Source organism: Haliotis rufescens, unplaced genomic scaffold, assembly GCF_023055435.1.
Source record: "Haliotis rufescens isolate VD_foot unplaced genomic scaffold, xgHalRufe1.0.p SCAF_16, whole genome shotgun sequence".
NCBI classification, from domain to species: domain Eukaryota; kingdom Metazoa; phylum Mollusca; class Gastropoda; order Lepetellida; family Haliotidae; genus Haliotis; species Haliotis rufescens.
The window spans coordinates 4794027-4821276 of NW_025963846.1; the positions used below are offsets into that span (position 1 = coordinate 4794027).

The 27250-nt window shown below is 42.9% G+C and overlaps 1 protein-coding gene across 1 annotated transcript; it reads right to left on the reverse strand.

The window, feature by feature from the left end:
• Nucleotides 1–985: 985 nt before the first annotated feature.
• LOC124144249 (beta-1 adrenergic receptor-like) lies at nt 986–26567 on the reverse strand. Its single transcript, XM_046513568.2, has 3 exons — nt 26035–26567; nt 5981–6088; nt 986–3295 (listed from the first exon to the last, which is right to left on the reverse strand). Exons 2-3 carry the CDS (start codon nt 6068–6070, stop codon nt 2342–2344), a joined length of 1044 nt encoding a protein of 347 aa, XP_046369524.1. The 5' UTR covers nt 6071–6088; nt 26035–26567; the 3' UTR covers nt 986–2341.
• Nucleotides 26568–27250: the final 683 nt, after the last annotated feature.

A 27250-nucleotide genomic window follows, 5' to 3' on the forward strand; every position in this document is an offset into this window, starting at 1 on the left:
GATATCAAAAGACACGAGGGTGAGATTTTATTTATCATCCAACATCATTCTTTCAACTTTTTCAATTTGTAGACAGTAATTAGCAGTGTCTGCAGTGTAAAAAGTACTGCAAACAGCTTCAGTAGCAGAGCCATTAGTGATGTCATTTGATTGTGACGTCATGGTTACCAGTGACGTCACAATGGTCTGCAATGCATTGTGATGTAATTTCATTGCAGCGATATCTACAGTGTAGATATCGCTTGATCTCATCCAAGCGATATCTCCTGTGGGAGCTAGTTTTGGATGATAAATCCTATTTCAGTGATGGCGGAGTGCTGCGCGGCCTTCATCCAACACTACGTTTAGTTTCAGGATCCTGCTTCGGGGTTATTAAAACATATCTAATTACTAATAGTCTGTTAGTGTGTTGAACTGGGTCTTTCCTATATACCCCTTTCGGCTCCACTCGGGTCCACTCGGCTACTTCCGTTATCTACAATACACATTTCGGGAAGCTCTGGAGAAGTGGTAGTGCACGGGACATTCGTGTTTCACTATATCCGAGTAGTAGTAAGTTCGAACAACATGACGTGCGATTTTGTAAACAGGACAATGCATACAGGACAGAAATTAGGTAGACACAAGGTCTGAGGAAACAATAGCAATTCAATATCAGGCGACGAAAACCAACATGCAGAGTTGCGACCCTTAGACTAATCAGGATCTTGTCACCTTGGGTCCGATTCCTCTATTATCACCGATTATGAAAGTTAGTTTGTCAGCATATTGGTCGTACTGCAAGTTTCCCCAAATCCCTGCATCACTTCGGGCTTTCCTCCCACAGTTATCCAACACGCCGTTACATGGTTGAAGAACTATTTAACGCGGCGTTCAGCACATTCACTCACTCACCCTATGACTATTGTTAGGTCCAGTTGCGTCATGTGACGTGAACGTAATTAGTTTCAATATGAATTCCGTCAAAGACCACAAAACAATTATATATTGTAATCCACCATTTAATAAAAAGCTAAGTAACAACTTAAATGTCGTAGTCGTGCACTGTCGCATCTTCCCAAGGCAAGGTAGTTAACTGACTGTTAAAGTCCAGTTTCCATCCTTGCCAAACGAGGCTGAAATTCTGGAGTTACATTTTGGCTGGACTAACGAGTCTATTCATAGTCCAATCCATATCGCGCAATAAACTTGACATCATAAACATGGATTTCAACCTGCAGATTTCGGTCGACTGCGGGATTTGCAAAGCATGTGTACTGTCAAATAAGCGTCGACTGATATTTTCCAAATCCTTTCATGTTTTTAACCAGGGTCCTCAAATGATTTGATGCACTTCGCGAGGTACGCCCCGTTTTCTACAATAGATCGTCTTGACTGCGCGCCGCCATTTTGTTTGAAGCAAATGCAAGTGCTGTGTGGGGTGGGATCTGATTGGTCAATAGGAGGGACATAGAACGGACTAAACTCGTAATGGACACTGGTGGGGCTACGATTAAGCCAAGAAATACCAGCCTCTTTATGCAAGGGTGGAAAAAGGACTTTCGTCGTCAGTTAACTCCCTTGCCTCGTGAAGATGGCACTGTCGTCGATGAATAAATAACATAAACCGCAAATGTACAAGTACCAAGTGTGCTTGCACTCGACTTACACCGTAATGAGAGTCTCGCTCAAATGCTGATATAACGGCTAGGTCGTGATGCTCGTGGTGTTTGGGCGTGGGGTGGGTGAGGGCGTGGGGTGTGGGAGGTCGTGGGGAACTAGGTAGCTATCTGTATATGAGTGGGTGAGTATGGTTTTACGCCGCTTTTAGCAATATTCCAGCAATATCATGGCGATGAACACCAGAAGTGGGTTTCACATATTGTACCCATGTCGGGAATTGAACCCGGGCCTTCGACGTGACGAGCGAACGCTTTAACCATTAGGCTACCCGACGCCACTCTAACTGTATCTGTTTCGAGGGGTTTCTAGAAGTATCCATTAACATTTGTCTCCACTGGGACCAACTGTAGTTGACATGGTAATCCACTGTTCCCGCCACTATGTTAGAGTGTCTGCAGATCGGGTTTGGTTAGGCGCTGAATGTCCACTCATCGTTGTAGGTTTACAAGCTATATGCATAACTGACCTAGACACTCACACAACATACAACACATCTTCATGTAATGGCTCCACATGCAACATACAAACACGTCCCAAGTGATCGTGGTAGGGTGTTATCACGTATATACATGCCAGCCCATATGGTGTACGATCCATCTTAGAAGCTTCTCACAACACAGATTCACAACAGTCAGTATAGATGCAACATCCCTGTACACGGGAGACATGTTCTAGAGGGTCACACAAATGTCTGACTTTCATTTTCCTGGATATTGCTTAGTCTGCCTGACACAAAGTATTTGTTCTCTATAACTCTCATGCTGGACCCCTCCAATCGCGGCAATGATGTTGGGTCGCGTGATCTGCAGCAACAGTAACAGCAGCAGCAACACATGTCCCGGAACCCGCGTCTCACATCAGGGAGGATGAGCCATAGCAGAGGCGTGATGGCGGAGTTGGCATAGGCGACCCATAGCATGAGGTTGAAGGAAGGATGACCACCGAGATTTAGACTAGACAAGAACTGTGTCACACCATACGGCGCCCACATAAGAACAAACACCACAGAGATGACACACGACGCTGTTGTCTGTTGTCGCACCGTCTTACGGCGTTCCTGAGAATGCATGATGGCCGCTGGGGGGCGCTGTAGGAACAACATGATTATTATAACCAGCGCGAGACACAGCACCACGGCGGCTGGAACAATAAACGTGACAAGTGGAATGACAAACTCCAGATCGGAAAACTCCGCCTTGCAGACAGGTATGTTGCTGAAATCAGCTCGCAATAGGAAGAATGGTATGATGAACGCTGCCCCGATGATCCATGGTCCGGCGATTAGTACAGCCCACAGAGGCAGCGTTGATCCTGGACTAAGATCTGGGATCGCCAAGTCAACAGAGCCTTCCGCTACCAACACTAACACAATTAGAATTGACACCGTGGTGAGAAGCTTGTCGATCATAAGCCAGAACTGGCAGATCTCCGCGCCGAAGTTCCACATGTCAGTCACAAACATGTCCACTTTCACCGGAAGTACAGTGCAGCCAAACAGGAAGTCGGTCATGGCGAGGTTGATGATGTGGAAGTTGTAGGTGTTGTTGCGACGGTCCTTGCGTTTAAGCAGCCCCAGGACTAGGAGTCCGTTCATCAGGATGATCCAGATGGTGAAGGCGATGAGGAGGTTCACCTGGAATACAACACAGTGTCATTACACACGATAGTCAGTACCATTACTCAGTGGGGAACGTACACAGAGGGTTGGTGGGTAAATGCGAGAGTGAGTGAATGGGTGTGATGTGAGTGATATTTGAGTGAGTGAGCAGGGTTTCACTCCGTATTGGTAGGCAATTTCAAGCAATTTGGTGTTTTCCCTAGTGTATACGGATCTTCGGCCTAACAAGCACACGCATGAAGACCTTGGTTACACCACCTTCCCTCAGAACGTCTAGACTATACACAAATGCAAACAAGCATTTTTTCTAATTCAAACCGTTGTGGGGATTCCGGGTGACAAAAGGTCCCGACCACCTCACGTCCTTTCTATATAGACCTAGTGGGGGGGGGGGGGGGGGGGGGGGGTGTAAGTGCCAAACGCCGCAGTTAGCAACACGAGACTTTATGGAGGCGGTCTGTAAATAAACGAATTTCTGCAGACAAATGAGCGATCACCTCCTTCGGGATTAATTCCATGCCAGCCTAGTGACATACTAGATACTGTGCTCGCTGACTTAATGCTATCATCGTATCCGGAATTGCATGGATCAATGCTCATGATGTCAATCATTGTCTGGTCCAGACTCGATTATGTACAGATAGCCGTCATATAGCTGGAATATTGCTGGGTGCGACGTAGACAACACAGAGATAGACACATAGACACAGAAGAAGACAAACATTGAGACACATAGGTAGACACATAGAGACACAGAGGTAGACAAATAGAGACAAAAGAAGACACACATAGAGACAAAGAGGTAGACACATAGGTAGACACATAGAGACACAGAGGTAGACACATAGACAAAAGTAGACACACATAGAGACACAGGTAGACACACACAGAGACACAGGTAGACACACATAGAAACACAGGTAGACACACATAGAGACACATGTAGACACACATAGAGACACAGGTAGACACACATAGAGACACAGGTAGACACACATAGAGACACAGGTAGACACATAGAGACACAGGTAGACACATATAGAGACACAGGTAGACACATATAGAGACACAGGTAGACACATAGAGACACAGGTAGACACACATAGAGACACACATAGAGACACAGGTAGACACACATAGAGACACAGGTAGACACACATAGAGACACGAGTTGACACACATAGAGACACAGGTAGACACACATAGAGACACAGGTAGACACACATAGAGACACGGGTAGACACATAGACACAGAGGTAGACACATAGAGACACAGGTAGACACACATTGAGACACAGGTAGACACACATAGGGACACAGGTAGACACACATAGAGACACAGGTAGACACACATAGAGACACAGGTAGACACATATAGAGACACAGGTAGACACACATAGAGACGCAGGTAGACACATATAGAGACACAGGTAGACACATATAGAGACGCAGGTAGACACACATAGAGACACAGGTAGACACATATAGAGACACAGGTAGACACATATAGAGACACAGGTAGACACACATAGAGACACACATAGAGACACAGGTAGACACACATAGAGACACAGGTAGACACATAGAGACACAGGTAGACACACATAGAGACACGAGTTGACACACATAGAGACACATGTAGACACACATAGAGACACAGGTAGACACACATAGAGACACACATAGAGACACAGGTAGACACATAGAGACAGAGGTAAACACATAGAGACACAGGTAGGCACACATAGAGACACAGGTAGACACACATAGAGACACGAGTTGACACACATAGAGACACATGTAGACACACATAGAGACACAGGTAGACACACAAAGAGACACGGGTAGACACATAGACACATAGAGACACAGGTAGACACACATAGAGACACAGGTAGACACACAGGTAGACACACATAGAGACGCAGGTAGACACATATAGAGACACAGGTAGACACATATAGAGACGCAGGTAGACACACATAGAGACACCGGTAGATACACATAGAGACACGGGTAGACACAGGTAGACACACATAGAGACACAGGTAGACACACATAGAGACACAGGTCGACACACATAGAGACACAGGTAGACACATAGAGACACAGGTAGACACATAAAGAGACACAGGTAGACACACATAGAGACACGAGTTGACACACATAGAGACACAGGTAGACACACATAGAGACACGGGTAGACACATAGACACAGAGGTAGACACATAGAGACACAGGTAGACACACATTGAGACACAGGTAGACACACATAGGGACACAGGTAGACACACATAGAGACACAGGTAGACACACATAGAGACACAGGTAGACACACATAGAGACACAGGTAGACACACATAGAGACGCAGGTAGACACATATAGAGACACAGGTAGACACATATAGAGACGCAGGTAGACACACATAGAGACACAGGTAGACACATATAGAGACACAGGTAGACACATATAGAGACACAGGTAGACACACATAGAGACACACATAGAGTCACAGGTAGACACACATAGAGACAGAGGTAAACACATAGAGACACAGGTAGACACACATAGAGACACATGTAGACACACATAGAGACACGAGTTGACACACATAGAGACACATGTAGACACACATAGAGACACAGGTAGACACGCATAGAGACACGGGTAGATACAGACAGGCACGCTGATTGCCTCACCTTCCACACCACATCAGCCGGGAACATATTTCCAGACTCTTGCAGCGCCACCTCCTCATGTGGGGAACTGTCAAGTGACGACTGGCTCATTCTTGCTTACTTCATACTCTGAAAAATATATCATGTTAACACAGTCAGTTACTGACACACAATGGTGTATTGCAACACACACTTTCACACAAGCGGCTGGATTTGCGACCACATAACTATGGTTTCACGCACTATATATGGCGGGGTTCGAACCCAGGTCTTCTGGCTGAACTCGACTGCAGCTACCATGGCTCTCACTAGATATTGACAACACGCCACGAGTAACAAGGCCGAACTAATCATTGTAGTAAGACAGGCATCTTGAACTGGTTATCGATTGAAAATACATCTCACTGTGTAAGCTCAGTGTACAGGCCTAATGACGTCGTGCTGTTTATATATACAAACGTACACTCTATGTTTATATTGATGATATTAATGAAGAACAAGGGTCACATGAGAAACCTAACTGACACACTTTTTCTATTTCTGATTACCGCTAAATACACGAGAAATAATTACCGCTTAATACACGAGAAATCATTACCGCTCAATACACGAGAATTTTTACCGCTTAATACACGACAAATAGTATAAAAAATTCAAACCACATATTCCAACGCAATCAATTCCTCGAGGCGTAAGTTCCGCTACGTGAACTTTTAACGCCACCTGCTGGAAGCAATTACAAGTACTGGTATATATTCGCTGTTGGTGCGTACGTAGGTCTTTGAAAACAACGTTTTCCTTTCATCGGTTTGTTCATAAAAACTCTTACGTCTTATGTCTGACCGCTAGTCTCTGTCTGAAACACTGGTTGCCTGTCTGACCGCTAGTCTCTGTCTGAAACACTGGTCGTCTGTCTGACCGCTAGTCTCTGTCTGAAACACTGGTCGTCTGTCTGACCGCTAGTCTCTGTCTGAAACACTGGTCGTCAGTCTTACCGCTAGTCTCTGTCTGAAACACTGGTTGCCTGTCTGACCGCTAGTCTCTGTCTGAAACACTGGTCGTCTATCTGACATCTAGTGTTGTCCGAAACATTGTTCGTCTATCTCAACACTGCTCGTCTGTCTGACCAATATTCTCTGTCTGACACACAAGGTGCGACACGTCCTGCCTGAATTTCGCAATAGGCCCTGTCCGTATAGTTAGTTACCAATACGCCATGCTTCACTAGTTTGCCCTGTACGTCCAATGGAAAATGACGGCAGACAATGAGGACTCATTATTATCTGGCGTTGACACTTAAGAATTGACTTTCACTTTGTGTGAGTTCATTGGAGTATGAACCTTCATAGAGTGAGGGCCAAACTGTATGAACGTCGGAGCTTGCGACGTGACGGGAGAGATTTCCGAAGTTGTTAATGAACCTGTGGCGGTTACATGTGTTACTCATCATTGATCAACTGGCGGATAATTGAAAGGTGAATAAAGATGCGTCAAACAGACACTAAGGTAAATTCACAGATTGCTGAAGACGGTCAGTGTCAGCCAAAGACACGGATCGAGTCGATACCACGATAGTTTAGATGTGCATTTCTTCGTTTGTTCATTAGGATAGGCCGTAGCGAGGATATTCGTGAACAATCATGCAGTCACGCTCTCTGACATTTCTCAAAGTATACTGAAACGCTGAGACCAAGAATAAAGGTTCTAAATGATCAGAAAGAACACTTATGTATGTTTTCGTGTTTGGGAATTCCCAGGGGTTTCCCCAGGAATGTAGAGTGAGTGAGTGAGTATGGTTTTACGCCGCTTTTAGCAATATTCCAGCAATATCACGGCGGGGGACACCAGAAATGGGCTTCACACATTATACCCATGTCGGGAATCGAACCCGGGTCTTCGGCGTGACGAGCGAACACTTTAACCACTAGGCTACCCGACCGCCCCCAGGAATGTAGAAGTAATCCGTCAGTGTTTACGTCATTTCAAGAACACGATCTCGTGAAAAACGTATGAACGTCAAATTGTGTCGTTCATACACTTATGAACGTCAATTTCGCGGTCATGTGACCGACCTCTCGTCCAATGGAAAAGCCGTATATCGTGTAAACTTCAAATTAAAAAATTATTTTATATTGAATTACTCGAAATACGAAATACTGATTAAACGGCTGCCACTACGCCCTGCTTGTACACGCTATGGTCGTAACCTTATCCATTATTTGTAACTTATTTCCAGAATTTTAGGGCGATGGTGTTATCCCAGATATAAACTTTGTTCGAACAACAGTGATTCATTATAAACTTCAGGCACCATGATGTCTTGCGCCACTAAGCGATGTTGCCAGAACATAATTAGCACGCCACTCAAAGAGAGAAATAGACTCTCCACAATCCTCGCCCTGCCTCCTCTTGCAATATCTGCCTCAAGAAATAATTACTACGAAAAGAGACAATATAAAAATCCGCCTGCCTTTTCAAGTGCATTCCAGAGGAGAAAACAGGTACAACAAAGGCCCGACAACGCGTTACTCATCGTTTACGACGCTGTGTCGTTACACGAAGACTCTTGCGTCAACGCGGAAGTCGGCCCGAAACATCTGCTCGCGCTGCTTGATCTGTACTGTCTAAAATATGTCTCCAAGGCAAACGTTCCCAGAATAACGGTAATACATTATAAGTTTTGATGGCCAACTCTTGGTACTCGCATGGATTGTTACACTTGACAGATACACGTGCCTTGGTAAGTTTGTTGCAAGAGCGTTGCAAGTTGATGATCTTCACGTACATCGGTTAAGGGGGCGACTGATACGCCGGGAACATCATCAACTGTGTGACACCACTGCATCACGCTCATAACGTGCGTTTTAACCTCTCGACAATGTTGGTGTTGGCATAGGGATGGCACAATGTCTGAGGGTGGACGTACCCGTGTATTACAATGATACAAGCCTATTTGCTTTTCGTGTAATTATGGCCATTTAATGATTTGCAGTAGGGCCTGTATCCGTACCCTACATGTAAAGCCCTTTTGTTTTTGTTTAACGCCGCACTCAGCAATATTCAAGCTATATGACGTCGGTCTGTAAATAATCTAGCTTGGACCAGACAATCTAGTGATTGACATCATGAGCATCAATCCACGCAATTGGGATACGTTGACATGCATCAACCAAGTCAGTGAGTCTGACCACTCGATCCCGTTAGTCGCCACTTACAAACATAGTCGCCTTTTACGGCAAGCATGGGTTGCTGAAGACCTTTGGTACCCCGTATGTTCACGGGTCCTGCATGTAAAGAGTGGAGTTACAAGTTCTGCAAGTTCTGCATGTTCTGTTTGATTGGTTTTCAAGAAGCCGGCGAGTAAATAAGAAAAATAACAACTTTATGGATAACAACTTCTGTTTTATTGCAGTTAGCGTCGTTTCGACGTAGATTCTTGCACTCCAGCTTGATAACGGAGCAAGAATCTACATCGAAACGTCGCTGAATGCCATAAAGTTGCAGTTTTTTCTGCAAGTTCAATGAAGCAGGCTTCATCTCCTCCGATCAACGATATCTTTGAAATAATTTGCATCTACAGTTCGTAAAACTTAGGACAGGGTACTATAAACTGCCGGATAATTCCTCTCTTGGCGGACAAACTGAGCAGTGTCTAGGAAGGAGGTGCTTGCGCTTGCTGTGTTTATCATGTCCCCGGTAGGTTGGGTCGCCATCTATCACGTGATGATTGGTGATGAGTGACAGATTCACGTGCTGATGGATGATGCGTGAAATAAACACGTGCTAATGTGTGATGAGTGACAGACTTGCTGATGAGTGACGTGTGAAATATACACGTGCGGATGTGTGATGAGTGACAATTACACGTGTGCTGGAGAGAGAATAGCTTGACCGTTTGACGAGCATTGGTTAGAGTATGGGTTGACAGACGTGTGCTGGTAGGAAGATAGATTGACAGATTGACGAGCATTGGTTAGAGTATGGGTTGACAGACGTGTGCTGGTAGGAAGATAGATTGACAGATTGACGAGCATTGGTTAGAGTATGGGTTGACAGACGTGTGCTGGTAGGAAGATAGATTGACAGATTGACGAGCATTGGTTAGTGAGTGTGTGAGTATGGTTTAACGCCGCTATTGGCAATATTCCAGCAATATCACGGCGGGGGACACCACAAATGGGCTTCACACATTGTACGCATGTCGGGAATCGAACCCGGGTCTTCGGCGTGACGAGCGAACGCTTTAACCACTAGGCTACCCGACCGCCCCAGCATTGGTTAGAGTATGGGTTGACAGACGTGTGCTGGTAGGAAGATAGGTTGACAGATTGACGAGCATTGGTTTGAGTATGGGTTGACAGACGTGTGCTGGTAGGAAGATAGATTGACAGATTGACGAGCATTGGTTTGAGTATGGGTTGACAAGACGTGTGCTGGTAGGAAGATAGATTGACAGTTTGACGAGCATTGGTTAGAGTATGGGTTGACAGACGTGTGCTGTTAGGAAGATAGATTGACAGATTGACGAGCATTGGTTAGAGTATGGGTTGACAGACGTGTGCTGGAGAGAGAAGAGCTTGACAGTTTGACGAGCATTGGTTTGAGTATGGGTTGACAGACGTATGCTGGTAGGAAGATAGATTGACAGATTGACGAGCATTGGTTAGAGTATGGTTTGACAGACGTGTGCTGGTAGGAAGATAGGTTGACAGATTGACGAGCATTGGTTTGAGTATGGGTTGACAGACGTGTGCTGGTAGGAAGATAGATTGACAGATTGACGAGCATTGGTTAGAGTATGGGTTGACAGACGTGTGCTGGTAGGAAGATAGATTGACAGATTGACGAGCATTGGTTAGAGTATGGGTTGACAGACGTGTGCTTGAGAGAGAATAGCTTGACAGATTGACGAGCATTGGTTAGAGTATGGGTTGACAGACGTGTGCTGGTAGGAAGATAGATTGACAGATTGACGAGCATTGGTTAGAGTATGGGTTGACAGACGTGTGCTGGTAGGAAGATAGATTGACAGATTGACGAGCATTGGTTAGTGAGTGTGTGAGTATGGTTTTACGCCGCTATTGGCAATATTCCAGCAATATCACGGCGGGGGACACCACAAATGGGCTTCACACATTGTACGCATGTCGGGAATCGAACCCGGGTCTTCGGCGTGACGAGCGAACGCTTTAACCACTAGGCTACCCGACCGCCCCAGCATTGGTTAGAGTATGGGTTGACAGACGTGTGCTGGTAGGAAGATAGGTTGACAGATTGACGAGCATTGGTTTGAGTATGGGTTGACAGACGTGTGCTGGTAGGAAGATAGGTTGACAGATTGACGAGCATTGGTTTGAGTATGGGTTGACAGACGTGTGCTGGTAGGAAGATAGGTTGACAGATTGACGAGCATTGGTTTGAGTATGGGTTGACAAGACGTGTGCTGGTAGGAAGATAGATTGACAGTTTGACGAGCATTGGTTAGAGTATGGGTTGACAGACGTGTGCTGTTAGGAAGATAGATTGACAGATTGACGAGCATTGGTTAGAGTATGGGTTGACAGACGTGTGCTGGAGAGAGAATAGCTTGACAGTTTGACGAGCATTGGTTTGAGTATGGGTTGACAGACGTATGCTGGTAGGAAGATAGATTGACAGATTGACGAGCATTGGTTAGAGTATGGTTTGACAGACGTGTGCTGGTAGGAAGATAGGTTGACAGATTGACGAGCATTGGTTAGAGTATGGGTTGACAGACAAGGACACGTGCGCTGGTGGGTTGTCGATTATTTACTTTGATGAAACCTACAAGCGGAGATTAGTGTTCAACCAAGGTTCACAACGAAACAGACTCTGAGATAAAACCTTATAATCTGCGGGTCCTGAGACGGCTAAGGGACGTCACTCTCCACAGTGAATTGCGGTGCAATAGACCACTGGACCACCCGAGATCATCAAAGTTCGAGGGCTGACGGTTAAAAGTTAAAAGGAAGATTCAAGCTACTTGTATCCAATCAATTCAAAGTTCGCGTTTCAACCGAAGCCTTAGAAATATAATGAAATTCCAAAGCAAGGCCCTTTTTCCCGTTTTCTCTAATCCAAGCGATTGGGTCATTACAGTTTTCAAAGGACTTTCAGTAGAACAAAGAAATATCCTGAACAGATTCAACCCTACACTAATATCCAGTAAGGACCATTGTGAAAAAAACGAGCGGATTGTCTGTAATCAGAAGACAGTGGAGGAGGGTCGAGCTGATCTCAACCCCCACCAGTTTACTCCTCCCTCTTAACTGCTTGCACCCGGGGGCGTGGCCGACGCACGGGAGGGGGTCGAACTCATCAGGATTGTCACTGAAAGACTTTGATCCTGGTATAGTGTGCTACCGGCGGTCTTCTGTAATCACCACCGCCTCGTTCACATCAGCCAGTGTGTGAGGAACTATTAAAAATCAGCTGTTTTTTTCCGCACAGCTGAGTAGGTCATGGTTGGAGAATGAAAATGACGGCACTGAGTTGGCACAGTTCCACGAGGCTTTTTCTTCACCAGAAACGTAAGCTAAGGATAACGCTACATAACGCGGTGTCTAAACGTGTACGGAACTTTCCCGCAAACAGGTCGAACTTATGACACGATACAGTTTGAGACACAGTACTGCCTCTTGTTCCTTCTATAGGCCCCGGGCATGCGGTACAGGGCTCCAACACTTAATTTTACTTGAAGTGACTATGCAACGCCTGTGAGTAAACTGTATACCTAGACACGACCGACACAAACGTGTGAAAATATTTTCCCCCACAATAGTCTTCAGTTAATAAATTGTAGGATGGGAAATTTCATGGATTATGCAATGCATTTAATTGAGAAAGTGATCGGTATAAAGAGTTTAAAAATATTTTATGATTTGTAGCCAGTCGGGGATCAAACAACACACATTACAATGGGTTTTTTTCTAACGGGATGCTCCGTAGACCGCTGTAGTGAGATATAGAAAACTGTTTAAACGTCGAACGGATGCGGGGATACGGTAGCTGCTGCTAAGTGTCCGGACAATAGGAATCCTCACTATCGTCTTTATTTCTCAGTATCATGCAGTGGACACCCAGCTTTCCAGCATAAGGTAACGATATTACTGTCGGGCACAAGAAAGAATACACTTGAAAATTGGATTTGACTAAAAATGTTACAAGGCTGAAGACAGTCTGTGCAACACTTCAAATCTAAGGTCCAAAACACAACTATGATACCCATATCAAATTTATCACCATCATCATCATCATCATCATCATCATCATCATCATCATCATCATCGTCGTCGTCGTCGTCATCGTCGTCGTCGGAATCATCATCATCGTCGTCGTCGTCGTCATCATCATCATCATCATCATCATCATCATCATCATCGAATAACCATATCTTATTGGTTCCATTGTATCCACCAACAAACATGTGTGTATACTTTCTTTTATCCGGCAGTTTAGTTTGAAAGTAACACAGCTTCAAAGATGGCACCAACTTCAACGCCAAAGCGTTATTACATTTGGACGTTATCAGACAGGTTATTCGTCATAAAGGATTTCAAACATAATCATTAAGTATTCGGTGTAATAACGCCGCGTTTGATTTGCTGCACATTAACAGAATTCAATGAAACAAGTAAATATGCCCAGGTTTGAAATCAAATACACACGTATTGAACTGCCCCGACATCTATTGCTCCGCTGATACACATGTTTAACAGTGAAGCAGCTTCAAAGAAAGACAACCAATTACAGCGAGCTTTTGATTAAACCCCGGCATATCCAGTACATCAAATATCGCCGACTGATCTTGTGGGAGCGAGATATAATTATTTATCCCCTGACTTCAAGGTATGAGTCTGTTAATCAATGTAGTCGCTGGATCTGATAAACTAATCACCTGCCATAGGCCCGTATGAATTGATTATATGACAGAGTATATCTAGTGTACTTCCTGAAATCTCAAACATCCTATTAACACTGGGATCATAAAATTATGACTGCATATCTCTGCTATTCCTTTGCAAGAATCATCATCCACAAATAGACGTTGCTGGCATTGCGTTGGGTGAGTGAGCGAGTTTGATTTTAAGCCGCTGTTAGCAATAGTCCAGCGATGACACCAGAAATGGGCTTCATATATTGTACCCAAGTGTTAAAATGAACCCGGGCCTTTGGTGCGGACGCTTTGTCAAAAAGGCTGCGAACTGTGTTAATAACCTGACGCATTTTATGAAAAAATCCTAATTAGCACTATGATGTGCTGAGGCTACCTGCCTGTACCTCATCACTGCAATTGCCGGTATAGGAGTAACACAGACACATACATACGAAATACTTCAATATATAACATTTCTACATCCACTTAGTTGAGTTTTAATGGTATTTTGTGTATATTCAGTTGAAGTGTTACTTACTATTAGTTATTTTGCATAATTCGGCAAGTTTTCTTATTTATGTTATCTGTCAATAACATTGGAAATTCATTAATACAAATATTTTTTGCATATACAGTAAACTACGTTTATAACGAACACGCTTATAACGAACTGATCGATATAACGAACTTATTTTTAGTCCCTGCCATTTGTTTCATATATACTGTATATATTCTTATAACGAACTACGGTTATAACGAACTAAAATGAGTGGTCCCTTTGAGTTCGTTATAACCGTAGTTTACTGTACTTTCACGGATACGAAACAACATGGTTGTGGTGTTCGCTAACTCCACAACACCAGTGTTAATCGTAAATGTTGTTTAAAGAATACATTGGAGTAACACGTATTGCATTTTAGGGATTAGTGACACATGTCAACATGGCAGAGAACGAGGCGGTGATATCACTTGGCTCTTAAACATCCACGCTGTTATCAGAACAAGGTACCGCCAGTATGCAGCTTATGGAGCTAGCTCTAGAGGCATGGTACTGGAAGTGAGAATAACAGAACGCATTAACAGGGATGTCCTATACTCATTTGTTATGTGTATTACTAGATGAACAAGTGTGGCCATTAGTCTGTCAGTAGTTCATCAGAGCCATGCTGTTGATGCTACAAAGGTGTCCTATAGTTTTGAAAGCATGTACGTTGTCACTGATTACCAAATGTTCCAGCAATATCGCGGCGGAGGATACCAGAAATGAATTTCACAGATGCTGGGAGTCAAGCCCGGGTCTTCGGCATGACGAGCGAACACTTTAACCACGTGTACCGGGCTGCCTCACCGCTCCAAATGTGGAGTTAACCCATCCATCACATCTGTTTGTTTCTAAATTTCGTGACAGTAGGAAATTGTTCAGTTTTATAACGGTGAACTGTCAACAATCGTTTTCGGGGCATCGAAAGCAGTGGTTATTATTATATGCAACGTTCCACGCCGATCCTTTATGTCTGGAACGCATGTGACAGATTCCACAATATCAAAAAAACGTTTGTCTTCAGCAGGAGATATTTGGTGTCAGAGAAATTTTGTCTTCAGAAGAAGATCCTTGATGTCATAGAATGATTGTCTTCAGGGGGAGATCCCTTATGTCAGAGAATTATTGTCTTCAGGAGGTGATTCTTGGTGTCAGAGAACGTATCTCCAGCAGAGGATTCAGCAGAGTGTCAGAAAAACCTTGTTCTCAGGAGGAAATCCTCGGTATTAGAAAACGTTTGTCTTCAGGGGGAGATCCTTGATGTCAGAGAACGTTTGACTTCAGGAGGAGATCCTTGGTATCGCAGAACGCTTATTTTCAGAAGATTCGATGTAAGCGAGCTCTTGTCTTCAGGTGTAGATCCTTGGTACCAAATAACGTTTGTCTTCTGGGGGAAATCCTTGGTTTTCACAGAACGTTGTCTCAAGATACAAGATGATTGATGTCAGAGAGGGTTGTCTCCAGCCAGAGTTTCCAGATTTTCACAAACCTATGTCTTCGTATCCAGATTTCATGAGATTCAATTGCTCTTTTCAAATTTCAATTTCTTGACAGAATTAAGAACGTTGATATAGAGAAGGGCCATCATCAACGACAGATTCCAGATCCTTGGTGTCAGAGAACTGCTATACTCGGCAAAAACTTCAGATCCTCGATGTTGGAGAAGATCATCCTTTAGCGACAGATTCCAGATCCTTGGTGTCAGAGAACTGCTATACTCGGCAAACACTTCAGATCCTTGATGTTGGAGAAGATAATCCTTTTGCGACAGATTCCAGATCCTTGGTGTCAGAGAACTGCTATACTCGGCAAACAATTCAGATCCTTGATGTTGGAGAAGATCATCCTTTAGCGACCAATTCCAGATCCTTGGTGTCAGAAAACTGCTATACTCGGTCAAAACTTCAGATCCTTGATGTTGGAGAAGATTATCCTTTAGAGACAGATTCCAGATCCTTGGTGTCAGAATAGATCTATCTTCAGCGACAGATTCCTGAGACTTGATGTGAGAGAGACGTTCAGGGAGAGTTTAAAAATCAGTTATTACAAAAAGTATACGCTTGCGCTGTAAAACATTACTACAAACCTCCAAAAAGTCAATTACAAATCATTAACTTGTTTATTCTTATCAAATACGTGCTGAAAATTACTTCAATTTAAAAAAAATAAAAACTGAGCATGAAAAGCCTATAGTAACAGTAGTAGTAGAAGTACAACCTAACAGTCCTTGATAACAGTCAGTTATCACTGCACAAGACGGTGCTTGCGTAACGCGGTTGTTGATATTGGTGCTCAATTACACGTCAGACAAACATGAGCTAGATGCAAAATACTTGAAGTTTATATAACAAGTGAATACTTTCTGTTATGTTAATGCACTTGGTTTGATCATGTTTATGAAACACGTTTAACGAGGCAAGTTGCAATGCCCCCGAAGTTGAAGTAGATTTGGGGGAACTCACAAATAGGGTCGTGGAATACATCTCCGTATACGGCTTCAACAAATTACAGCTCATTATCTGAGACACAGGTGATCAATAGGTTCCAGCGTCTTTCTCGTTTCTATGGATGCAAATAACGATATTTCCTTTGAGTTCCATACTCTACGAGACGATTTAACGTAATGCAATATTTAATGTATAAAATATAATGAAACAATATCATAATACAGAATTTTTCTTTCAACGTTGAAGACAAAAACGGTGCAGTGTTGAAGAAAGGCTTTCTGAAATCCATTATCCTATCTTCAGTCACAATGCAGGACGGAAAAAATCCGTTATTTACACAAAAAAACGTAACTGTACAATTTAGCAATATTGATTATATTGTTGAGATTGAAACCCCTTTTAAGACAGTTTCTATTTCGGATCTCAGCCGAGGAGCATTTAGTCCTTCCGTCCTGCCTAGGAAACTTTTTCCTCATTATTTATTTAAACTTGGTAATAAAAATAATTTCGAACTCATGGTCTGTCAAATTTGTTCAAATTACGGTGTGGATACAGACGTGTTTGAGGTTCAACCTGACTAGGACACTCCCGATCAACCGGTTAAGCGGGAATACATATAGATAACTGCATCACGTCTAAGTGGGTTTACCAAGTCATGATTTTCTCCCTGTGACGTACACGTATAATTAATTGATAAGGATAATATACAGAAAAAGGCGATTGAATATAAAATCATGATTTCGGCTTTAATTCCTGCAAATTGTTTTAAATTTCTCCACAACGTATTAAAAGAAAACGTGATAGAATATCCCTTGCCAACAATATTACATATATATTAAAATAACCTCTAAATTCAGTGGTTGATAGCATGACAGCACAAGAGAGACAACTAAAACTGAAAGAATTGGAGTTTCAAAAAGATATTAAGGTGAGGTGAGGTGAAATTGGGTTTAACGTCGCATCCAAGATTATTGCACTTATATAGCGACGTGCATGCATGTGTGTGTGTGTGTGTGGCTGCTTGTACTAGTCCGGACTGATGCCGATTTATACCATGCCGCAGTTTAACATGAATATCCCACTCAGACACAGTATACTGACTCCGAGCCGACCAGTCCTTGTTTTAGCCCCTTAATGCCGAGCGCCAGACAGGGTAACAACAAGTACCATCTTTTAACGTCTTTTGGTATGACGCGCCCGGGGATCGAACCCCGGAACTTCCGCTCTCCGGGCGGACGCTCTACCACTAGACCACGGAGGTGGTCTCACAAAGATAAAGAGAAGAGAGAATTGTAAAAAGAAAGAGAGGAAAGAGAAGTCAGATTGAGGGAAATGAAATTGCGAAACAGAAATAATTCATCACATTTTCAAAATTCCTTTGATGTAACAAAAAATGTCAGATTAGTCCCTCTTTTTCAAAGAAAAAAGAAATTGAAAACATATTTTTGCAGGTTGCAGGTTACAACATATTTGGAATAGCCAAAATAGCATGTAACAATGTAATTGTAAAGTGTATTAAAAGGCAAAACTCAACTCAAAACTCAGTTGATGTTCGTTCAAGTTATAAAGAACTCTAAAAGGCTGTTTTGTACACATTGATCCCTGGAGCATATCGGCAAAATATGTATGCAGTGAAAGAAAAGTTTCAATGATACTTATGCAGAGTTTGGGTAAAGGAAAATTTGTTTGATAGGTAATGTTTAACGAAGGATGTTGTACAGACCTTTTACAAGTTGAGGCAGCTGACTTCGTGTAAGATTTCAAGCAGTGTGTGCATGCTGGTATTTAAACTCATTTGGATCAGTTAAACCATCGTGCAACCTTAACAGCTGATTATTCGGTTACTAATAAGGGTAATTTCAGACAGTATTTTTACTTTCAGGAATTGTCAGGGGAATTTCAGGTCAGGTCATGATCAGGTCTGTCGGGTAATTCAGGTCAAGAGAGACCAGCTACATCTGTTCAGACAAGTTCGAGCCCGAGCAAGTTGTATAGTTCATCCCATAAGAAGACAGATACCACAGTTGGTTCAAAACAGGATTCATATTTGTCTCCCGGTATTGGATGTAGACATTGTTATACTGTAGATTTCTGATTGCCGTATGCTCAAGGACAAACATCAGTCACAAACCTTTCTCCAATGATTTTGTGAATGTCATGTCTGAGGGATACAGGGCATTCAAGTCTTTGATGAGGGCATCTTGCCATTCAAAAGTGTCTTCTGCTAACGTGGATGCTTTATAAGATGACATTGGTGGACTTACTGGTACGCTTTTCCATTCTGTTGTTTTGCAGTCAGATTAGTGTCAGGTTAAATGAAACTTGGTGCCTAAAACTCCCCCAATCCAGGTACTGAATTGCTTGTTGGTAATGATTTACCAGGGTCCAAAGCATTGGCTGATCCATGCGTTAGCATTGAAGTTAGCACTTCTGAGAGCACTAAATCATTTCAGAAAGAGTTGTCTAGGATCTCCCAGGAGAGTTTAAACGAGAATGACGCCTCTTATGATCTTGCTCGTACTTACATGGATCGTTCTATTCAGGATGCCTTTTCTTGAAGTCAAAGTAATTTGGTTTTGAGCAGTACGGTCGAACTGACCGTGTACTCCCTCGAACGCAGCCCATGTCTTCACGGGGTGTTGATCCTGAAATTAAAGTACTCATTGGATGAGCACTTTCTTTCAAAGATGCTGCCAAGGTTCGTTCTTTTGTTTCTACTACCAATATGGTGTCTTGATTAGAAAATGGAGACCTCCAGAAGTTTCTGCTGAAAATGAGTTTAAGGTTTCAACAGATAGTTCTGGTTCCCTCGTGATTTCGTCAAGTGATGAGTTTGACCCATGATGCTCCTTTGCCTGGTCTTTGGGGGTTTGACAAAACCAGGGATAAGAATTCTGACCTCGTCTGCGTCAGTTATTGTTGAAGCTTTGATCACGTTTTTCACCACAGTTGGCTTATCCAAAGAAGTTTAATCAACAGTCAAATTTTCCATCGGTGCTGTTCTAGCAGGTCATGTATGAATTGGGGGTTAGACAGGTCAAATCTGACGCTCATCACCTTAAGTCGCAATGTGCATGGAGATATTCCATCAGACACAAAACAATACGATCAGGATTTAGAAGGGGTGGGCAGAAGTCATTCATTTGTTGTTGTTTACTGCTAGGGAGTCAGTTTAGGAGTTGTTGTGGTTCAGTCCCTTTGAGTAAGTCTTTGGTCTCAGGTTAGGGGATCACTTAAGCATTTGAAAGATCAAGCATGAAACTCCAGGCCATCAAAAACAAAAACAGTTTAGTCATTTGAATATAATTAATGAATATCATTACAGGTCTGCAAATGTGCGACTAAACGTTATTGACCCTGTTAAAAATGCATCACATTATATTGTATGGTGAACCAAATATTGTACCTAGGGCCAGTTTTGAATGCAATTCTGAATTTACAGCGATCATGTGATGTCTAATTATTTGAATGAGAAGGGCAGCCATAGGCTTAAACGTTTTGAATTGATAAACATTCTTGATGTGATATTAGCTCACCTTACTCAAGAATTACAGAGACAGTTGCCAGATATAATCCACGTGTTAGTCCATTTGATTCCGAATGTTCCTGGTTGTGCCAACTTAGTCATGACATAGATGTAGGTAATGCAGTGCCTGTGAAACAACATCCGTATCGCATGAGCCAACTCAAGTTGGAGCGTCTCCGAAAAGAGTGAGTGAGTGAGTTGGGTTTAACGCCGCTTTTAACAGTATTCCAGTCATATCACGGCGTGTCAGCTTAATGTGGGAGGAAAGCCCGAAGTGATGCAAGTCTCAGACGTTTACCACTTCGGTGAAACCCACAAGCACGGGTATGGTGCTGACAAACCGAGAAACATAATCGGGGCGAACCGGGATTCGAACCCACAATCATAGGTTTCTGGCGTGCCTAGGGGACGCAACTCTGCACATCGAATCACGGCGCCTTAGACGACTGGGCCACCCGTGCCCCCTCTCCGAAAAGAAGTCAAGTACATGATGGAGAACAACATCATAGAACCAGGTGACAGTGAGAGGAGTTCACCAGACATCCTGGTATCCTGACAACACCTACCGATGTTTTACTGATCTGAAACGGGTGAACTCTATAACCAAACTTGAGACTCGTTCCTCATACCAAGGATTGATTTTGTCAATTAAGTTTGTGAAAAAGTTTAACCTTTTGAAGAGGTATTACCAGATCCCACTAACTGAAAGTGCCAAGAAGATTTAAACACATTTGCTACACGAGATGGACTAATGTGTAAAAGGTTATGCCATTTGGGTTGGAAAGTGCACTGGCTACCTATCAACGCCTCATCAATGACGTCACTTAAGGCCAAGATAAAGAGACTGGAGTGGGACGAATGAATCATGTAGTCGGTCAATGTCTGGTACAACCTATTGCAAATTTCCAAGTTCTGACAACAAGAATTTCTCTGATGCAGAGGCGCCTTTCACTAAATTGTTGGCCAAAAGAACAAAAAACTTCTTTCGGACAACCACTGCCACGCAGCTTTTGAAAAAATAAAAGCCATACTGATGAATTCTTCAGGCTTTTAAGCACCAGATTTTAAGAAAACTTTTAAGCAAGCTATTTATGCAATTGGCATTGGTGATGGTAGTGTTTTGTTATAGAAAGATGCAAACAGCATCGATCATTCTGTTTTGTTGCTTTTCAAAGACAGTTGTTAAGCAGCAGAAAACATTCTCTAAACCCAGGCCATGCTATTGACATTGCAACATTTAGTGGTGAATTTAGACACCACAAAGTATCATGAACCATGAAGTGTTCACTAATCACAATTCACTGACTTTCTTTGTAAGGTGAGGAACAAAAAATCCGAGATTGATGAGGTGGAGTTTTCTTTGCCAGAGTTTAATCTTGAGATCAAGCGTATCATGGGCAAAGACGGATGTTCCTCCCAGAATCAGTTGATTGGATCAGCACACAAATGCAGTTTTACTAATTAGGCAGGTTGCATATATTTTACGTGCCTTTGATAGAGTGTGGCATGTACATCAAGAAGTCGTCCATTTCAAAGAAACCTTTCACAGCATTCTTTCACAACGTTCTAGTATGGCTTTGTTTCAGTAGAATTAAGAGCCACCTGTCCTTGTTGTACACATGAAAGACCCGCGAAGATCCGGAGTAGAACAGATCTTCAGCAACCCATGCTTGCCGTAATAGGCGACTATGCTTGTCGTAAGAGGCGACCAACGGGATCGGGTGGTCAGGCTCGCTGACTTGCTTGTTAAATGTCAAGGTATCCTAATTGCAAGGATCGATGCTCATGATATCAATCTCTGGATTGTCTGGTTCAGACTCGATTATTTACAGACCGCCGTCATATAGTTGATTATTGCTGAGTGCGGCGTAAAACAACAAACAACAACAACAATGTATACATGGACATGGCAGACTTGATCGTTCGAGAAGATTCTGCATAAGACAGTGTCTTAACGCTAGCTGAAGATATATAAAAGCGACAAGGAATTTTGTCGACCTGACCGTGTTTCTAATCTTCTTGACAATTGTGATTTGGATACCTATTTGGAAACGCCCAATCCTACCCAGCTTCAAACACTATTCTGGATTCCAGGACGGAGAAATGTCTCTTCAAGACACCCAAACCAAAGTGGTAAACGTCTGAGACCTGCATCACTTCGGGCTTTCCTCACATTAAGCTGACACGCCGTGATATAACTGGAATACTGTTAAAAGCGGCGTAAAACCCAACTCACTCACTCACTCAAGACACCCAACAGTGACACTATTCTGAACATTCATGAGTACACTAATTCTTGGGTCTCATACACATTGCCACTACCACCTTTTTGACCTATTGTATTGTCTTTTTGATTGTAAACCTAAAACTGTGTGTTTAAATATATTTTATTGATTACATATACCTGTCAGTCAGTCAGTGGGTGGTTATGCACCACATTAACTGATATACCTGTCAGTCCATCAATGGGGTTCATGCATCATAAAGACTGATACACCTGTCAGTCTAGCATTGGGTTCATGCACCACATTAACTGATATACCTGTCAGTCAGGCAATGGGTTTATGCATCATATTAACTGATATACCTGTCAGACTAGCAATGGGGTCGGTGCACCACGTTAACTGATATACCTGTCAGTCAGGCAATGGGTTTATGCATCATATTAACTAATATACCTGTCAGTCTAGCAATGGGGTTTAGGCATCATATTAACTGATATACCTGTCAGTCAGGCATATGGGTTTATGCATCATATTAACTGATATACCTGTCAGTCCATCAATGGGGTTTATGCATCATATTAACTGATATACCTGTCAGTCTAGCAATGAGGTTTATACATCATATAAACTGATATACCTGTCAGTCTAGCAATGTTATTTTTTGCATCATATTAACTGATATACCTGTGAGTCTAGCAATGGGGTGTATGCATCATATTAACTTATATACCTGTCAGTCCATCAATGGGGTTTATGCATCATATTAACTGATATACCTGTCAGTCAGGCAATGGGATTTATGCATCACATTAACTGATATACCTGTCAGTCTAGCAATTGGGTTTATTAACTGATATACCTGTCAGTCAGGCAATTGGTTTATGCATCACATTAACTGATATACCTGTCAGTCTAGCAATTGGGTTTATTAACTGATATACCTGTCAGTCAGGCAATTGGTTTATGCATCACATTAACTGATATACCTGTCAGTCTAGCAATTGGGTTTATTAACTGATATACCTGTCAGTCAGGCAATGGGATTTATGCATCACATTAACTGATATACCTGTCAGTCTAGCAATTGGGTTTATTAACTGATATACCTGTCAGTCTAGCAATGGGGTTTATGCATCACATTAACTGATTACCTGTCAGTCTAGCAATTGGTTTATGCATCACATTAACTGATATACCTGTCAGTCCATCAATGGGGTTTATTAACTGATATACCTGTCAGTCAGGCAATGGGGTTTATTAACTGATATACATGTCTGTCTAGCAATGGGGTTCATGCATCACATTAACTGATATACCTGTCAGTCAGACAATGGGTTTATGCATCACATTAACTGATATACCTGTCAGTCAGGCAATGGGTTTATGCATCATATTAACTGATATAACTGTCAGTCCATCCATGGGTTTATGCATCACATTAACTGATATACCTGTCAGTCCATCCATGGGTTTATGCATCACATTAACTGATATACCTGTCAGTCTGGCAATGAGGTTTATGCATCATATTAACTGATGTACCTCTCAGTCAGGCAATGGGGTTTATGCATCGAATTAACTGATAAACCTAAGAAAACGTACTTTCAGGATAACAACTTCTGGTTAATCCATTAAGTTGTACTTTACATGTCAGTCTAGCAATGGGGTTTATGCATCATATTAGATTAGCTTATATCCCTGTCAGAATGCCAATCAAACGGTTAACTTATATACCTGTCCGTTAGGCAATGGGGATTTTATGCATATGATAAAAATTGCTCCAAACATTATTTGTATAAATAGTATTATATTATGAAGCTATTTTCATTTTGAATTGTTTTAAATTGAATCTGTATACTACCAACATTCACAAAATAGGGCTTTTTGGACCGGATTAATATATGTTCAAAAAGTCCTTATGCACACGAGCTGTGTTATAAAGATACAAGGGAGGGAGGGTGTATTTCACGTCTTGATTATTTTCTTCTAGAAGTTTTATCGGTGGCGTGAGCATACTGCTCACGGGCACGTGCATGTAAACTGCAGCGTCAGCACGCGTAATTCCACCACCCTCTCCTCGCTCAGCGCGGCGGCAGATCTCAACAATCGTACTCTCTGTCTTACTACAACGTGCAGCATATTGGAGGTCAAGGTCAGAATGTACGTGCATGAATGTGCAGCACAGTTCCAGCCTCTTCCTAACAAGCACATCGCCTTGACGTAATACACATCACCGTACCGTAAAGCCTATGATCAACGTATTTTCATATATCGGCCGGCACAATTGTAGTGTTATACAGTTAATTTAGCCAGCTTTACCTATTACACACACGTATATGTGTGATGCAATAGTAGTCATATAAATTCAATTCGATGTCTTAATAAATTATGTTTAATAAATGTTGCTGGTAAACCTTTGAGGTACCTGTGGTAATTGTACCTCAGACCATCTGGCAGGTTGATATGCCAGAGCCTCCTTCCACTCACCTGGAAGGGGTTGGGGGAGGGGAGGGGCACACCTGGGAGGGTGGGGGATTCTCTGCTCAGTATTTTGCGGCGAAGCTAAACTTCCCTCGTTAGAGAGTATCTCGTCCATATCACAGGCCTCAATTTACGCAAAACTATTAACGGGGCAAGGAGGGTTTTAAGTTTTAGCGTAGCGTTCTTGCTATTACAGGATATCTTTGTTTACTCTAACGGCACATCCAGGTCCATTTATTATGCAGAGGCCGTAAATCAAATACGTGCCGTAGTGCAACGTAATGGCATCCTTGAAGTGGCATGTCCATGGCCTTTTAAGCACTAAAGGTACATGCAGGAATACTTGTGTAAACAGATCAGGTGCCATACGTATAAGTTCTGCACTCATGCCCGTAGCATACAGCGCTGATATGTGCGCCTGTCGTATCATGCGGTAAACGATGGACGTAAGCGGCTGAGTAGATATCTATGACAATGGGCTACTACAGCATGATAACGTTGACAGGAGCGAGGCTTGTATAGACGCTCACGGCAATCAAAGAAACACACTGGAACAGATGTTCGCGTATGTTGATATTTGCGCTCCGGAAACATATTTGCTACCTGATATACTATTTACATTAAACGAAGGTCAATTGTGTTCCAGCGACGCAATAGTCGCTATGCTTTTGAAAAGCTATTAAAAAAACAGTCTGGAATACATATTTGTAAAGTTTGATCACATTTTCCCAAAATATGCCATGTCATCACAAATTCATCCCAGTAAATAGTTAAATCACTTAAACCCCATCAGAACCTTGAACCATATATAGGTATGTATGTATGAGAACACCACACCATCGCTCTGAATGAAACATTTTTTTTAAAAAGAAACTCATGCCAAGAATCTGACGTGATCATGCAGCCCCATGCACCCGAGATCTAGGGCGTGGCACCGTTGCCTTATCACGTTACTCACCTCCCCCTAGAGAAAGTATCCACGTGTGGCTGCAGCAGCTTTGGTCGCTGTTTACCTGTCTGTGTGCATTGTTGGACTAGGACAAAGTTGGCACCACATCAGGCACTGGCCAAGGTAACTTATTCCGTCGTTGCCACTGACACAGCACACACGCTAGTTTTGCAAGAAGTGTAATCTGTCTATTTTAAAACACCGCTGGCATTCCTCTATAGCAGCGCGGAGCGGAGCAGTGTAGATTTCCTGTCGTGTTTTCTTGCAGGCTCGAGCATCTCTTAGCTTCTTTCAACAGTAGTGTTGGTGAGATCGCGCTGTAGCTCATCTCTGCTACTTCCGCGTAACGTGCACGCTGCGTCCATTGATCGGCGGTAGCAGGAGGCACCGCGAGAGGCGGACACACTGCCACTAACTTGTAATTACGTGCAAAGTGGCGACTCGAGGGACAACGAACTTCGTCCTTCCTCAATTTTCAGAAGCAATTTGAACATGAATTGGTGGGCTGTGTTAGCTTTGTGTTTCGAAGACTGAGCAGCCGAGGCTCAATTACTGCTCATTAATAATCCACTACTGGAAGTGCCTGGGCTGGATTCACTAAGGTGACTCAATAGCAAGGTTCCACTTTGCTCAGTGTCCGAGAATAAGTTGGTCCCAAGGGGTAAAACCATTAAATCTAATCTAACTATCTTCGGGTAAATTAAGACCTGTTGAGGATACCGGGGCGGAATAGGCACCCGTACCTAGACTCCAAGAAGACCGTCGTCATAATATCTGGAATATCTCCGACCGCGGCGTTATGCATTATGCACTTAATGACTCACTCACTCTAACAACGAGCTTGTAACATACAGCTTATTTACGAAATAGTTGGCGTTATTTATTTCCAGTAAGTGAGTCTGACTTAACGCGGGTCAGAACAACAGTACCTGGTTATAGTGTGGCGTGATGCGACATGGAAACTCGAAGCGACGCAGGTGTTGGATGTTAACCCAATGATGAAGCCCATGAATACAGGTTTGGTGAGTGATAGTGTGCATGAGTGAGTGATATTGTGCATGAGTGAGTGATATTGTGCATGAGTGAGTGATAGTGTGCATGAGTGAGTGATATTGTGCATGAGTGAGTGATATTGTGCATGAGTGAGTGATAATGTGCCTGAGTGAGTGATAATGTACATGAGTGAGTGATAGTGTGCATGAGTGAGTGAGAGTGTGCACGAGTG